The 17629-nt window shown below is 32.1% G+C and overlaps 1 protein-coding gene across 1 annotated transcript in view; it reads left to right on the top strand.

Annotated features, from left to right (window-relative positions):
* LOC134710317 (uncharacterized) overlaps positions 1-17629 on the top strand; it is a 176809-nt gene that overhangs the window by 77308 nt on the left and 81872 nt on the right. Inside the window, exons 18-20 of the mRNA XM_063570626.1 lie at positions 6241-6258; positions 11782-11998; positions 17077-17297. Of these exons, the coding sequence (XP_063426696.1) occupies positions 6241-6258; positions 11782-11998; positions 17077-17297 (456 nt within the window). The remainder of the gene's footprint in view (positions 1-6240; positions 6259-11781; positions 11999-17076; positions 17298-17629) is intronic.

Raw genomic sequence — 17629 nt, 5'->3', positions numbered from 1 at the left:
TACCATATGGGGTTAGTAAGGAGCTAATTCCATTTCAGAACCAAATAAAGGATGCCACAACCCTTTATAAAAACAAAAACACGGTGTTTGGGGGAAATCTGAAAGGATTCAACAGAGAATGAAAATGATGATGAAAGGTTAAAACAAGTTCATAAAACATAAAGCTGACAAGTTGTAAAATGTTGCATAACGGAGTTACTTCCCTTTTAAAACAAAAAAAGAAATCTGAAAGGAATCAACAGACGAAGAAGTTGATACATGTAATCAACCGTTGAAATAAATTCATAAAATAAATTTTATATAAGCTAATACGCTGTTATTGTTGGCATTTGTTTTCTGTATCGACAAATGGAAGTAGGATCTTGATCACTTTGATAGGTTGCTAGTCAAAATATCACATGTAAAGATAGTGTGCTAGTGACCTAATACAATGTATTTGGTCAGTAAATTCCATATGGGGATTCGGCATTTACTGACCCCATATATATCGTATTCGGTCACTAACACCCATGCAACTATTGATATACCCCAAAATACTAACCAATATAAAATTACCGGATTGTCATAGGTGTGGTGTCCGTTCTTTTGAATTTCAATCAAAGATGAAGAGATGTGTCTTCCTTCACTGTATTGGATGCCGTAACTACACAAATGTTTTACAAATAACGTTATATTGATGTGTCTTCAAAGCAATTATTTTGTATCAATGGTTCTGATTGGATGACAGTAAGTGTAAAATTATCTTTCTCCTTGTCTGTAACTATAGAAGCTGACATTTTGAATTGCTGAATGTATTGACATGTAATTTCTACAATAATAAGGCAACAACTCACATGTTGCACCTAAAATCTTCTTTTTGTCAAATTTAGGCATTGACAATTTACTTGGAAACTAACTTATCTTACCTCATAGATTTATAGAGATATGAATGGTTAAAGGACTAAACGTGGTGACTATGTATATATGATATAGGGTGTCCTAAAAATATAGGGTTAGTTACCATATATGGTAAGCTACCATATGGGGTTAGTAAGGAGCTAATTCCATTTCAGAACCAAATAAAGGATGCCACAACCCTTTATAAAAACAAAAACACGGTGTTTGGGGGAAATCTGAAAGGATTCAACAGAGAATGAAAATGATGATGAAAGGTTAAAACAAGTTCATAAAACATAAAGCTGACAAGTTGTAAAATGTTGCATAACGGAGTTACTTCCCTTTTAAAACAAAAAAAGACATCTGAAAGGAATCAACAGACGAAGAAGTTGATTCATGTAATCAACCGTTGAAATAAATTCATAAAATAAATTTTATATAAGCTAATACGCTGTTATTGTTGGCATTTGTTTTCTGTATCGACAAATGGAAGTAGGATCTTGATCACTTTGATAGGTTGCTAGTCAAAATAGTAAATAGTAAAATTATCTTTCTCCTTGTCTGTAACTATAGAAGCTGACATTTTGAATTGCTGAATGTATTGACATGTAATTTCTACAATAATAAGGCAACAACTCACATGTTGCACCTAAAATCTTCTTTTTGTCAAATTTTATTACATTCTGAAGCGGCACAGAAGCCAGAAAACGCCCGCTGGTAATGTTTGACACAGGAAGCATACATTTGACGCCACCTAGTGTACGGACCAAAGAAGATAACATTTTTTTCGCGAAATTTTCTTTAATGAAAATTTTGGTCTTCCAAGTGCTCCACGAAACCTCTTTCTAAATTATTAACAACTATTTTATCAGCAATCAAAGACGGGCTTCAAAGTTATTGTGAAACTGCCTTTTCTTGAGGTGGCGTGAATCAGATGTGGATACTTAAAAATTCCAAAGATCTTTTAGGGTACATAGAATCTAACTTTCTTTCATCTTGTAACAGTATTAAAACATTTGGCTTTTCCACTCACAAGTATTCCTAACTCAAAACTAAAAGACCAATTGAAAGAATTGGTATTGTTTTGCTTCATCAAAAAGAATGGCCAACGTAGATACAAGTATCTTGTCTTAGGGGGGGATAAATCCTACTTTGTAAAGGATCACTCTGATTGAAACAAAAAATTCTCAACAGACTGTCGGCATTCCAGTAGGAACAAACTGTGCCCCTCAACTTGCCGACTTGTTTCTTTATTATTATAACGCTGACTTCTTAGGAAGAAAGATAAGATATTAGCAATATCCTTTAACGCTACGTTCCGCTATATAGATGATGTTCTTTCACTAAATAATTCAAAATTTGGTTACAATGTGGAACGCATCTATCCAATCGAACAATAGATAAAGGATTCTACAGATACAGTAAAGTCGGCCTCAAATCTTGACTTACATCTATAAATTGACAATGAGGTTCGGTTGTAAACAAAACATTACGACAAAAGAGATGATTTCAGCTTTCAAAATGTGAACTTTCAATTTCTAAGTAGCAACATTCTAGCAGCACCTGCATATATCTTCCAATTGATACGATATTCCCGTGCTTGCATTTCCTATCATGATTTTCGCGATAGAGGGTTGCTGCTCACAAGGAAGCTATTAAACCAAGAGTTCCAAATGGTGAAGTTGAGGTCATCCCTTCGTAAATTTTACGGACGCCATCACGAGTTGGTTGACAGTTATGGAATTACCGTTTCACAAATGCTATCGGATATGTTCCTTACGCCGTAACTACCATCCCCTTCCCTTTCATGAATGTGACCTACTGAATTAGAATATTTACCGGATTTGTTATCACATAAGCAACACGATGGGTGCCACATGTGGAACAGTTTTACTGTCGGAAATACTCGTTTACCTGTCTCCGCTACGCGTCGCCAGGTAAACTACCGATGGACGTCATTCAAGCTTCAAATACAGAACAGTTATCTCTTAATTGACATTAATTCTGTCAGCAATCAAAGCCGGGCTACACAATTATTTGAAACTACTTATTCGAGAGTTGGTTCTTCGTAGTTTCCTAGATAAATTGCAAACGTAGATTCAAGGATCTTGTCTTATTGGACAAATCGTAAACTGCAAAACATAGTTCTGATTCAATAAAAAAAATCTCTTAAACTGATAATTATCAAGATGTTTGATTGGAAACATATTTGTAACATGTGGAGGACGTGTTTTCAACAAACAATAGGCATTTCCCATGGCAACCATTTGTGCTACTCTCCTTACCGCCTTTTACTTTTATTCATATTACCTTTTAAGAAAAAAGAAAAGAAGTCACCAGTATCATATAACCGCTATAAAGATGATGTTCTCTTACTGAATAATTCAAATAAAATGACTATAGTGAACACATCTTTAACTTCAAATTTGAGATACAGGAGATACAGCAGATACATTTAAGTCTGCCTCTTGTCTCGACCTTCTTCTAGAAATTGGCAACGAGGGTTGGTTAAAAATCAAAACTTTACGACAAAAGATCATTTTCAATTTGTAGGACGCTATCACGAGTTGATTGGCCGTTATGGAATATCTGTTTCCCAATTTAATGTCAACTAAATTCACGTTAATATTAATATGAACGAAACGATGGATGCTACATTTGAATCAGAAACTGCCTACCCTTCCTGAGCATCTGGAATCACTTACAGTTTTTGGTGGGGTTCGTGTTACTTAGTCTTTAGTTTTGTATGTTGTGTGTTTACTGTTGCTCGTCTGTTGGTGTCTTTTTTTTTAGCCTTGACGTTGTCAGTTTTATAAAAAGTTTGAATGTCCCTTTCGGATTTTTCGCCGCCTCTATTTTACTTTATATTACATACAATGGTTTGAAGACTTGGTATGATCTTGGCATTATTTAATATGATTTTAATATTATTTGAAGTGGTTTAACCATTACATGATGTGTAGGTTAAGGATGACTCGTTGTTTCAATTCATACTATGGCTGTTGTCACGCCAACGACATAAGTTGCAGAATATGAAACATAATGTTTACTATTTTGCGGCGCAAGTGTTTGTATAAAGCGTCATATTTTAGAAGGTTGAAGACCTAGAAGCTTCATATCTTGTATGCAGATACATTATGTTACGAAATTTCTGTGCGTTACCAGCCAATTGTCCTTGGTCTCATTTTCACGGTTGTATATAAAAAATAAGATGTGTTATGAATGCTTGAAAAATCAAGTTTATGTCTTTTGAAATGTGATATATTCTAATAGGGCAACAATAACTATTTGATATGTGGGTTCCCTACAATGTTTACATGTTTCTCAAAAAAAAATCTCACTTGACCTCGACCTCATCACATGGATTATAGATCAAGGTTAAAGTTACGTTTTAAAGTCCTTATGTTGGATAATTAAAGCAAAAGGTCAGTTGTATTTTGTGTATATAATGGTTGTAAGATGTACCCGTTTAACTTGCATGTTTCATCAAACCTAAACCAAATTGTCATGGCTCGTTTAAAAATAGAAATTAAAATTTGTGGTACGATATGAGTAGCAATGAGACAACTCTCAATTCAAGTCACAATGTGTAAAATGTAACAGTCGGCAACCCGTTTGAAATAGGACAAAATAATCGAAGTTCTTTGTTAGAGAAGGCGATAAATGTTTACTGTTTTGTTGACTATAGTGACAAAAATTTAAAAAGTTAATACAAACAAATAAAATTGCAATTTTCTTCTCAATTACGAGGTGTTCTATTTTAAAAACACCATTTGCATAAGTTTTCAGTTTATCCAGTACATAGTTAAGCAAAACAATTAGATATCAAGTCGACGACATGGGTATCTTTCAAGTTGGATGAAGAAAATGTGTAAACTCCGATTTTTTTGATAACATTACCACGGACGGAAAACATATCAATCTATTAGTTCAGTAATTTTCGTGTCTGCCCTTCCATTATGTGACTGGAGAAAAAATTCCCAAAAATGAGTCACAAAAACAGAGAAGTCCATGGATTTATGAGTTTTAAACAGCGGTATACTACTGTTGCCTTTATTTGAATAGCTATATTTTTACTGAAAGTACTTGACGACAGTCTTTCAAGTTGGATAATGAAAATGCATATCTTCGAAAAATTCTAATATTTTGTGTGTGATAACTAGGGTTTATAGTCTTCATACACTAAAAAAGATCTAGTCTGTCCTTCCACGAAATATTTAGTTAGAATTTTTTTTAATTTTTATGAATTTTCAAAAATTCCACTTGACAACCGATCAGACAATAGTTTTAAGTTGAATCAATGCAGACACGATCATTTACGGATGCTCATTAGCTAGTTGATACATTTTGTCTTTTAAAATACAACTGACATATAAGGATCGTAATGGTGCAATGTGGACAAATTTATCGGTTTCCAAGGGCAAAATTGGTAGCGCGTCATTCCTACAATGACTTCCATTTCTACAATTGTGAAAATGAACTGGCGTAATGGGGAGATAATTTTGACGAAGTAGAATTCTGACTGGTAAACAATTATAAGTAAAAGTACGGCTTTCAATACGTTGAATTTGCTCAAAAAGAGGAGCACATGTTTAGTTTGTGGGGGTTTGTCTATATTTTTTTTATACTATAAGCCATTATAACACGACGTTTTGTGAATGGAATGATTGTATATAGATCGGACTGTTATGGTTCATTTGACCTTTGTATATCGATAAACTGCTTTTGCATAAATTTGTGACTAACTCAACGAAATAAACAACGTGTAAATAGTCAAAATAATTTTTACTTGATTCACCAGGTATTTTAAGCCATTCACATTGCAAACTTTGTATTCTGCCATTTATGAAACATATCTGTTACATCATCTGCAATACCGTAATATTTAAAAAAAATCCAAATCTAAGAACATGATTTTGACCTGTGACCTTTATCTTTTTTTCATTGTTTTGTCGGACCAAATGTTTGTTTCGCAAACTTAATGACGAGAAAATAGCCGAGGATGTACTGACCATTTTGGGAAAAAAAACTATTAGCGGTATTTTTGACAGTTTCGGAATACATTAAGTCTCTCTTGTGGAAAAGTGTTTGGTGAAAAGGGTGAGCTTTATTAACCCAATCAATGTTCGTTAGTGGCGGAAGCGAATCAAAACAAATCAGACTTACGTTGAAAGGTCTTTGCACGTATTGGCGTTAAGACCTAATTCATAAATTAAAATGACAGATTTATGGAGTGAACATCTTTCATCTCTCAAAAGCTGCACTAGCTCAGAATATTATTATAGTTTATTGAATATATTATAATTTTTGTTTTACAAATATGCATTGATTTTAATTAATGAATGTCTTATAATTGCTTTTCAGAACTGGAATTCTATGAAGGTAGGTTTACTGATATTAAAATTTGCCCCTTTATAAACAAATCAATTTTAAAGTTTGGTTTTACTTTTTATACCTTTGAGAAACTTAAAGTATGATTATTTCAACTTTCTATTTGTAAGCAGTATCAATCAGGAAAAGGGAGATATATTGCTGCTCTATCAAGTTGTTTCCCTTTTCCCTCCAATATATTAATTAACTAGATAACGAGGTATGGACATCTTTCGCATTTTGGGATTCCTTTATCTTCTTGTATTAGGTGATTTTAACTTTTTTTTGTAATCTGGGGAATTCTAGCTTCTTTCGGTGATTTCAGAAATCTAGCATTTTTCACTGAATTGGCTAACGTCCGCCAACCTTGTCGAAGAAATTCCTTCTTCATCTGGCGTGTCCATTTTCCTGGACACTCGTTTTTTCGAGTCCTGGTTCTGGTGAATAAAATCCAATAGTATTTTAATTGTTATATCAAAAAGCAATCTAAATTGAAGTGTGATATGTGATTAACTTATGTATGTGAATGAAAATCTGAATTATAAATTTAAAGTCATAAGAAACGAGTAACCGGTGAAAAATAATGTTCTCCCAATTCTTGAACTAATGCATACAAACATAATAAACTTAGTCTTCTGTGCACGAATTTATCATTTTTTTCGTGTAAATTTCGTATTATCGTCAATTTTTTTTCAATCGGTCAGTGTTGTTGTGAAAATATGGCAGGTAATTAAAGTTCTTGTTTTGAAGCCGGAGTTTAACGATGGTCACCTGTTTGTCAACAATCGACAAAAAATAAACAAAAAAGAAGAGAGCACGTGTTTAACATGTAAATTCAGATAATCGTTTATTTTAAGGACATCCATGCGTATTGTGTTCACCGGATTTTTACGAGATGGGTCACACTGAGGTCACTTTGCATACGGAAAATATGTCGGGGGAATAGCTTGCTGGAAGGAAGCAATTAGAATAAAGTAAACTTCTTCTAAATATGAATAAATTAAGGAATTTTCTTCAGAAAGAAGTATCTGTACATAAGTTTTATAATGAAAACTATCCATTATGTTAAAAAAGACATATGCATTATTTTTTTTATTTGAGGTTTCTTATGACTTTAAGTTAAGTAATTTAAATCAGAAGATAAATTCGTAAAAATGCTTTAAAAGATGATAAAGAACTAAACAAATTATATACTTGGTGAATATAATACAATGATGTTTAATGACTTTTCCAAACACAAATCTAAATTGAAGTGGGATATTATGTGATGTTGGGAGTTTGAGGGCTTCCATTTTTAAACCCAACAGCACGTACTGATTGGAACTATTTTATTTACCTATGAAATTCAAGCGTAACAATTTGAAGTTTCTAACGTTACTTTTGTCAACTATTCTTTTTTCTATATAATAAATTTATATGATCGACACATATTTTATTTAGTTCTGTAGAAGCAATTAACGAATTTTCAAAATCTTTACTTGAAATACAGAATTGTTGAAGAGGGCAACATTAATGTTTTAGGACTGCCTTCCTTTGTCAAATTACGGATATTTATAATTTTTATGTTCGTTTACTTGATTTCTCAACGTCACTTTAAATACTAAGATCAAATGAGTTCACTTATGTTTAATATTTTCATAACCAAAAAACCGAATTAATTGTTTCTTTATTTTAAGTCACCTATTCTGTCTCAAATTTTTAATGTATTTCAAATATAAATTTCAATTCTATGTATTATTTATTTTTTTTATTTTACTTTTTTTAACTATCACTTTGCAACATACAATTTTCCATCATTATAATACGCTTATTCACAGCGTATAGCGCGATCATATCTCAATTACTTCGTCACGAAAATAAAGCCCCAAAGAGCATCGTTTTTGTGTCAATCACATTCACTACAAAAGATTGAAAAGACCAATTGTTGTCTTAATTTGCAAACAATTTTTACTCGGCATTCTCCAAAAGTATGATTTGTGTCTTAATTTTTCTTGACAAATTCTCATTTATTCTGAATTTGTATGAAATTTACTCTACATATTTTGACATTCTGAGTATGGTCTAAAAATTTCTTGACATTTGAATACTGTTTTGAAATGTCTCGACATATTCTCGACATTCTTATTTTTTCTCAGTATGGCTTAACGTATTCTGAACATTTTGAATTGTGTCTTAAATTTACTTGACAATTCTGAGTTTTACAAATTATGACTAATATTCATGATATAACTTTAATATCTATTTCTCTATATATATAATATACTGTCGTTTCAAGTAACACTTGTTACAACAAAAATAAAAGTTTGGCATGTAAAATAATTGAAAATTTTGGTATATTAATATTTTTACATATACAAATATGGCTATGAGTATTTCGTGTACATTCCAACGTAGTTCTGATAAATAACTAAAAAATACGTGACTTGTTTCCTGTGGCTTTTTTTTTTTTTACTTTTTTCCTGTGACTTTTTTTCTAGGGATTTTTACCTGTAATGAGCCATACAACTTATCAGTTGACCGACCATGCCACTACAATTTAAAAAGTTTGTTGATAGACGAAAATGAAAATCGTAATTTCAATTAAAAAATGAATTAAATGGATTTTCTTCATCAAAATTATGAAGTTAATTATTTAACAAATTGAATAATTTCCCAAAGATTAAAATAAAATTATTATCTACACCGGGAATAATAAAAAATACTAAAATAATGGGTCCCATCAATGATTTCTATAGAAATTATTGGTCTTATGAAATAGATCTCAAACAAACATGCATTATAAAGATCTAAACTTTATTTTTTCTTTTCACGAGTGAATTATCACAAATATTTATTTATTTTTAATAAAATGATGACATTCAACACTCAATTTTGAATGACAAATGATTTTGGTTGTTCTAAAAATGAATATCGTTTTTTAATCAAGAGGGGAACAAATTGTTTGACCTAAACGAAAGACCACTCCGCTTGTTTAGCCTCACACATGCAAAAGATGAATTGTGGGGTCCAAAAGTGACATGATCACATTTTAAAACTGCCTCAAGTCACCTTTTTTAGTAGAGCAAATTTGAATGGCAGTTTTGCGAACGACAAAAATGTAAATGATGTTTGTCAGTAGATTTGACAAATATTTCAAGTGAAAACAAGTAATTTAACGTTTACTAAAAATAAATCAAGATTAAACTACGTGGGAGTTATTCAAGGTATTCAGACTTAGTTGCACCCAAAGGGTATCTTACTATAAAAAAAAATCCTCAAGGTTTGGTAAAGCCATAATAAAAAGAAGTATATAACCCCAATAGAAACAAAGTGCAGAATGAGTCTGTACACATTACAGGCGAAATTTATACTGTTGAGATAGTGTCAAGAATGTATCAAAAGATATTCAGACAGCTTTAAGAATGTCAAGAATGTGTCAAGATATATTATAATAGACATTATTAAGAATGTCAATAATATGTCAAGACTGATCGAGACAAATTAAAGACAGTCAAGAATTGGTCGAGACTAATCCAGACTCTTATCAGATGATACAAGAAATGTTGAGAATTTTTTAGACAATTTTCATACTGTCAAGAAAAGTCAAGAACCTTATTAGACAAATTCATACTCTGTTAAGATTTTTTTTTTAAATTATTCAGACAAATAAAGAGTGTCGAGTAAAAATTCATTCAAATTCAGACAAAAACTGGTCTTTGTAGTAATTAAATAAACTACTTGACAAAGGAATTATTTATTGAAACATATTCCATCTCAACACCTACCAAAGAGGAAATTCTGAAGATCATAGGTCAGTTCTATGTTCTTTTGAATTTCAGGCAAACACGACAAATTGAATCTAACTTCACACAGATACTTCAATTACATACGTTATACAATGTTTTATTGTTGGTTCTTCCAATTGCTCACCAAACTTCTTTCTAAACTTTAACCATTAATCAGGATATATGAGTGATGAAGCCTGGCTACCTACTCTAGGAACAGTGTGAATCAGATGTGAATACTTAAATATTCCAACGATCTGTTAGAGTACTTACAATCTCGTTATCTTTCCTTTTGTAATATTTTAAAATCTTTTGACTTTTGTACCCTTTATACAAGTATATTCTGTTCCAAACATAAGGACGAAATTAAAAGACTCAGTCTTACTTTGAGTCAGAACAAAAATTGTTTACGTAGATACAAATGAATCGTTTAGGACGGGAAAATATTACTTTGGAAAAAAAAATCTAATTCAAACAGAAGACACTTTAAAACTAACATTATCACGATGCTTAATTTTTTGTTATCGACAACACTCTTTATACCTTTTGAGTCTTTTTATGAACAATCTGTATTTCAAGGGCAACATAGTGTGATCCTCTTCCTGATGGGTTGTTCCTTTATTTGTATGAGACAGACTTAAAGCCAGTTCTTCAATAATCATTATGTTATTTCATTGAGGAACCATGTTATTAAAAAACTCATAAATTCAAATTGTTCAGATCAAATTCGAGTTATAGAACGATTTCGATAGGACAGAATGAAGGCAAGTTATTGTGATAAAAGTCACAGTCATTCATTTAAGTGCAATTTTCAGTATATGAATACAAAATATAGGTTTTTCTAACAGAAACATTCTATATAAAATTGACATCACTCTTAACAGAGAAACCACAACCACCAGTCATTAACATGTAAAAGTTCGTTAACTACCGGTTTTCTGGTCCGTTTTTTTTTTATGTTAAAGACCAATGTTTTTTTTTTTAACTAAAGATGAAAGAATGTCATGTGGCCCATTAAGAGAAGCTAATTCTAAAACCAGTAAGAGAAGCTATTTCTCAACAAATATGAAATAGTTCCAGTATAATTGTTTGAGTTTTTTATTGTGCCTTAGAAATTCTTGACTGTCCTTGCAAGTTAACAAAGGCCATAAGGTAGATTCATAGTACTCGAGTCATTTATGGCTTAATTTGCCAAACATGCTCGTGATATTTACCTGATCGTGTATTCACTAATTGCTTAACCTAAAAATCTAAACAAGTTGACAGTATGGATTCTGATTTTTCCCCCTGAATTTACTTTATTTATCTGAATAATTTATTTTTAAAGTTCTATCTCATTTCTGTTATGTTTTCTTTTAATCAATTGTAGGTTTTTGATTCAATTCCTTAATTTTTTTTTAATCTTCTTGTAAAAAAATAATGACATCATTCTTGCCGTTACCATATTTAGGTGTTTAGGTCACAAACCCAAATTATTACTGACTGCGTCCTTAAAACTTATCATGCATATATATTGCACATACTGATATAAAAATGTATTATTTTATAGTCCCTTTATGTCTTTTAACTCCAAATAATTGGCGTATTGGTACTAACACATTTTATCTATTTTGATATGTTTTTTCTTTATACGAACACAACTACTTCATTGTTACATTAACCAGGTATAATATTTCTTTCTTCATCTTCTGATTCATGTATGTAGATATATCTGTCTTCTGTAAAACAACTGCTACTCTCAGTTAATATGCGGTATGATATTTTTTGCCAGATGAACATGCATTTAGTGCTGCTCTGCAAATCATTCTTCCAGTATTAATCACTATAACAATACCAACAGCACTGATTACGTTCCGATGGATAAAGAGTGTACATAAGTTGAGAAAGAAATTGAAAATGGAATACAGACTTGGAGACCTAACGATGGACTTTCATAATGATTATGCTAATATGGATACACACCCACTTACATCTCATTACTATAAAAGGTATTTCATTTGTTTGTACTGATTTCTTCAATTAAGTAGGGAATGAAATGTACGTCAGTTTTTTTCAGTTTAACATTTGACACTCGATTATTTAATATCAAATTACTGAAAGCAGTAGGTGAAACAGCTAGTAATAAAAGTGTATTTTTTGTGTACCATAATAAACGTCTAGAAAAACAACACTTTGATGTGTTGCCTCCGTTACGCTTTTCTGTTTTTTTTAATCAGTGACGCTCTCAACATGGAAACACAGGGTGTAGAATAACCTAAGCACGTGGCAACCGATTTTGTCAAAAGGGTTCATACAGTAAAACCAAATCAATCTACGATAAACTCTTGGAACCAAATTTGTTCCCCCATTTTATTACCAGAGAATTTAATTGTACTAGTTGTTATATTTCATATCATTACCGATGAAAATACTGCAAAGGTAATAATGACCTCGATCTACCAGCAATGGTGTGCAAATGAGATTTTTGAGATGTCCGAACAGATTTTCTCCTTTTATCTTCATAAGAAATGCTCATACTTACCGATGTAAAGTGTAGAATTTGTAATTACAAATTCAACCGCAGATCTGTGCTATCTAAAGGGATCTAAAAGAAAGCCCAATCCATATACAGAGAGTCAAATCCCACACTTAGAAAATGAAATCCAAAGATTTATTACTACCCACGAGAAGAGCTATAGTAATTATCATTTTTTGTTTTATCTTATAACGAAAGAACTTCACGAAAAAAATACATAATGTAGTATATTTAAGCACGCGAAATCTTTTTCGGGCAATACAATTCCGGGCTCCTGAAGATTGTTTGAATTCAATTATTCGTATATGACTTTAATTCGTATGCTGTTTTGATAATCAACTGGAAAAGCTGCACGACTATGTCGCATTAAACATTCAATGCAGTTTAGCTTAAAGAATATTATATCAAAATCTACGATAGAACTGTTTTTACGTGCAGAATGTATAATTACACAAATCATTAAAAAAAAATTATGTTATCAAATAAACTCATCATAGATACCAGGACTAAATTTAGTATATACGCCAGACGCGCGTTTCGTCTACAAAAAAACTCATCAGTGACGCTCGAATCCAAAAAAGTTAAAAAAAAAAAAAAAAAAAAAAAAGGCCAAATAAAGTACGAAGTTGAAGAGCTTTGAGACCAAAATTCCTAAAAGTGTTGACAAATACAGCTAAGGTAATCTATGCCTGAGGTAGAAAAGCCTTAGTATTTCAAAAAAATCAAAATTTGGTAAACAGTAAATTTATAAATATAACCATATCAATGACAATTCATGTCAGCACAAAAAGTGCTGACTTCTGGGCTTGTGATACCCTCGGGGAAATAAAACTCCACCAGCAGTGGCATCGACCCAATGGTTGTAAATAAACTCATCATAGATACCAGGACTAAATTTAGTATATACGCCAGACGCGCGTTTCGTCTACAAAAGACTCATCAGTGACGCTCGAATCCAAAAAAGTTTAAAAAAAAAAAAGGCCAAATAAAGTACGAAGTTGAAGAGCTTTGAGACCAAAATTCCTAAAAGTGTTGACAAATACAGCTAAGGTAATCTTTACCTGAGGTAGAAAAGCCTCAGTATTTCAAAAAATTCAAAATTTGGTAAACAGTAAATTTATAAATATAACCATATCAATGACAATTCATGTCAGCACAAAAAGTGCTGACTACTGGGCTTGTGATACCCTCGGGGAAATAAATCTCCACCAGCAGTGGCATCGACCCAGTGGTTGTAAATAAACTCATCATAGATACCAGGACTAAATTTAGTATATACGCCAGACGCTCGTTTCGTCTACAAAAATGGACCTTAAAGTTAACTTTTTTCAGAGAAGGTCAAATACCTGCTCAGAAATTCAACTCCAAGGATTTTTATAATAGCAGGCCACGTTTTATTAGATATGAATTCTATCCTTTTTTTTTTAGCTAACCTGACCTGAAAGGCCAAGTAAGCTTTTCTCATCACTTGCATCCATCCTTAAATTTAAAAAAAAACTAGACAAAAATTGTATATTGTTCCCTTAAGGAGTTATTGCTCTTTATAGATAATACCTAACAATTTTTCGTTAATTTTTGTACAAAAAAATCTTCTCTGAAACTACTGAGACAAATTTTGCGACAATCCTCATAAGGGTATATTGTCTAAAAATTGTGTCCGATAAAGATTGAAATAAACAATTAATTTCCCCATAGGCGACAATGGTAGCCTTTTTCGAGATACCGACTTTAGAAAGTTGATTTTCTTAACGAAACCTTGCTAGAATCAAAGAAAAGTTATTAGGACAGTATTTTTTGGTCTAAAAATACAGGGTCGCGTTGCTTTTCTTAGCGTATTTTGTACTTATCTCCCATGCCTATCAATTTTGCCCTTAAAAATACGGGTCTTGTCCTAGCGTTGAAAAGTCATCTCAGTGCCTTTAGGGCTACGGAATAATTTTTATTTTGCCTTTTGTATAAAGCAGAGTGCACGAAGTCTCTAAAAATAAAAAATAACGGGAGCATATATCGACCAATCAGGATTCGCCATACTCTTAATTCTGAATACCATGTTATGCTCATAAAATGGCTGCGCCCATAAAATCTAATGGTGTTTTGTAACCTATTCGGTATTTAATACTTTCTTGTATCGTGCAATTCATAGTGCGTTAGATGCACAAATATATATGCCACAAATAAATCATCTTCAAACCGTTCTGGCTTTACTCTCTGAATTTTCAGAATTTTTTATCGGAGGTGACCACAGTCGAAAAATGTGAAGAAAAAAAATCATTTTTTTTTAGTAAATGCGGTTCTGTTAAAAAGGGACTGAAGATTATGCCCACTTTCTCCAATGATTCTTTATATATCATCAAGTACTGATTATATTGATAACAAAACCAATCCAATATATAACTACTACGGTGAATTTTGAACAACAGTTTTAAATGAAACCGTTTTCGTAAAAAAGTACATTTTTGAAACAGACTATAGCATTTCAAAATATGGAATATGTGTTAATATTTGTGTTCTGACATCGATAACTGTTTGTTAACTACAAAATGGCATGCTTATTTTATTCTTTTAGTTTGATATTCGTGTGAACATTTCAATGTTCGAAGGAGATCATTTCCGTACATTTTCGCTGAATTTGGTAATTCCGATAACAGCACTTGGGTCGCGATTGTTATGTTTAAAAATCGATTTATATACACAAACTCTAGACGTGTACTTGCTCTATTCAAACAAATCAGAAGAACTTCAGAAAATGACTTATTCGTTCCACAGTAAGTCAAAAGTCGAGCCCACCCTTGTTTCTAAGGTAAATTGCAATACCAATATGAAACAGACTATAGCTTAATAACTAGATAATCAATATTTCATTTGTCACAAAAAATACCGTTTCACATCAAATGTCAAGTAAAATTACTGTTTTTGACACTTTTTGAGCACTATTATAAAGAAATGTCGATGCTGTATAGATTGAAATAAACAATCAATTTCCCCATAGGCGACAATGGTAGCCTTTTTCGAGATACAGACTTTAGAAAGTTGATTTTCTTAACGAAACCTTGCTAGAATCAAAGAAAAGTTATTAGGACAGTTTTTTTTTTTGGTCTAAAAAATATAGGGTCGCGTTGCTTTTCTTAGCGTATTTTGTACTTATCTCCCATGCCTATCAATTTTGCCCTTAAAAATACGGGTCTTGTCCTAGCGTTGAAAAGTCATCTCAGTGCCTTTAGGGCTACGGAATAATTTTTATTTTGCCTTTTGTATAAAGCAGAGTGCACGAAGTCTCTAAAAATAAAAAATAACGGGAGCACATATCGACCAATCAGGATTCGCCATACTCTTAATTCTGAATACCATGTTATGCTCATAAAATAGCTGCGCCCATACAATCTAATGGTGTTTTGTAACCTAAAGCAGCCTGTCAACCAACATGGCCGCCTTGTCTAAGAATATTAAGGTCATAGAAAAGATATGCAATGACAGATGTCAAAGATCCAAATTTACCGTGTTGTATTTTTAATGATAATGCGTGCAAAACTAACGAATAAAAATTACTAACATGTAGTTTATTTAGTCTCCAAAATCTAATCGGGCAATAAAATTCCAGGCCAATGAAGACTGTTTTTAATCGATTGTTCGTATATGAATTTAATTGGTATAAAGTTTCGATAAACAACGGTAAAAGCTGCACTATAATCTTGCATTAAGAATACACTACATTTTAGCTTGGTGTGTGTTTTTTTTAAAGCTAAACATAGATTCTACACCTGCCCAACCATCCCCACTTCTTTTGGAATATGAGTATGCACTTCTTCAAGACTGGTATAATGATTCAAATTAATAACATATCAATTCCTGCGGCTCTCCAATGTCTAGAAACAAGGAAGATTTAGTCTGCCACTGAATGGAAAATTGGATGGGAACAACATTTGGCCTTTTATTATTACTAATGTTACTTCAACTGATCGGGTGAAGCCCAATTTTTAATTTGCATGATGACAGTATTTTTGAAGATGTGTGTAATAAGGATGATTGCCGTTATAATTATTATTGAATTCTAATCACCTATCAGTGTTACCAAACACATATACAAGAGAACTGAGTGTATGCTATGGGACGAATAACTGGATAATTAATTGATTAGTTCATCCCAAAACTGATGTCTGTAGATGGACTTGTCTTAAACAGGCGAACATCTTAAAACCCCGCCTAGTCAAGTGAAATAAACCTAATGATATTAGTATGCAATCTCAGAGAATTTATTTTACATCGAAATGAACAGAATAATAGTTATTAGCAAGAAAAATCTTAGTGTATACACAATTTTTCGTTAGTTGAATAAAAAAAGAACAGTTTTTTCTATATTTTTTCCAATACTACTAGAACAGGAAAAAAGAGCATAAATTTGGTTGATATAAACAAGTGCTAGTAAATAACGTATAATAATAAATAATTATAAAAATATGTGCCGCATCAGATGAAATGAAAAAAGCATGATACTTGAAAAATCTATTAGAAATATAAATAATATTTGTTTTTTGCATTGTTCTAATGTCTCAGAGAATCAAGAAGTTTAAATCTGCAGCCCACCGTAGTACCTGATAAATGGGAACTTCCTGTCAAGTGTTTAGTGGTTGGACGACTCTTGGGTTCTGGTGCATTCGGGCAGGTACTAAAAGGTCGAGTTAGCAAAAATATGATCCTTCATAGAAACCTGCCAATTCCAAGAGGATCAGACATAAGCGGGACATTCATTTCCGTAGCAGTGAAAATGCTCAAAGGTGAGTAATTAAATGACACGAATAGAATACATCTATTCTATTGCTCCTCTGAACCTTTTGCCGAAGGGTTATCATGAATGTTAGTACCACATCTTACATTTATTTCGTTCTCGTCTGACTCCAGTCATGGTTTTGTTTTGTGAAAAGTTAAAAAGCTCGTAAGAATTTGGGAATATGATAAATGAAGCAACTTTCTCGATAGTTTGTTGATTAAAATACTTCGCAGTTATGTTCTATTGTGTTCAGTTATTAATTGATCAACATTTAGCAAAGAAACCATCTCCAAATGTGCTAGGAACCGAATACATCACACAAATCGGACCAAGATAACT

The sequence above is a fragment of the Mytilus trossulus genome, chromosome 3 (genome assembly GCF_036588685.1).
Source record: "Mytilus trossulus isolate FHL-02 chromosome 3, PNRI_Mtr1.1.1.hap1, whole genome shotgun sequence".
Lineage (NCBI taxonomy): Eukaryota > Metazoa > Mollusca > Bivalvia > Mytilida > Mytilidae > Mytilus > Mytilus trossulus.
Note: the sequence above shows the minus strand (reverse complement) of the source record. Positions and strands in the feature narration are given on the sequence as shown.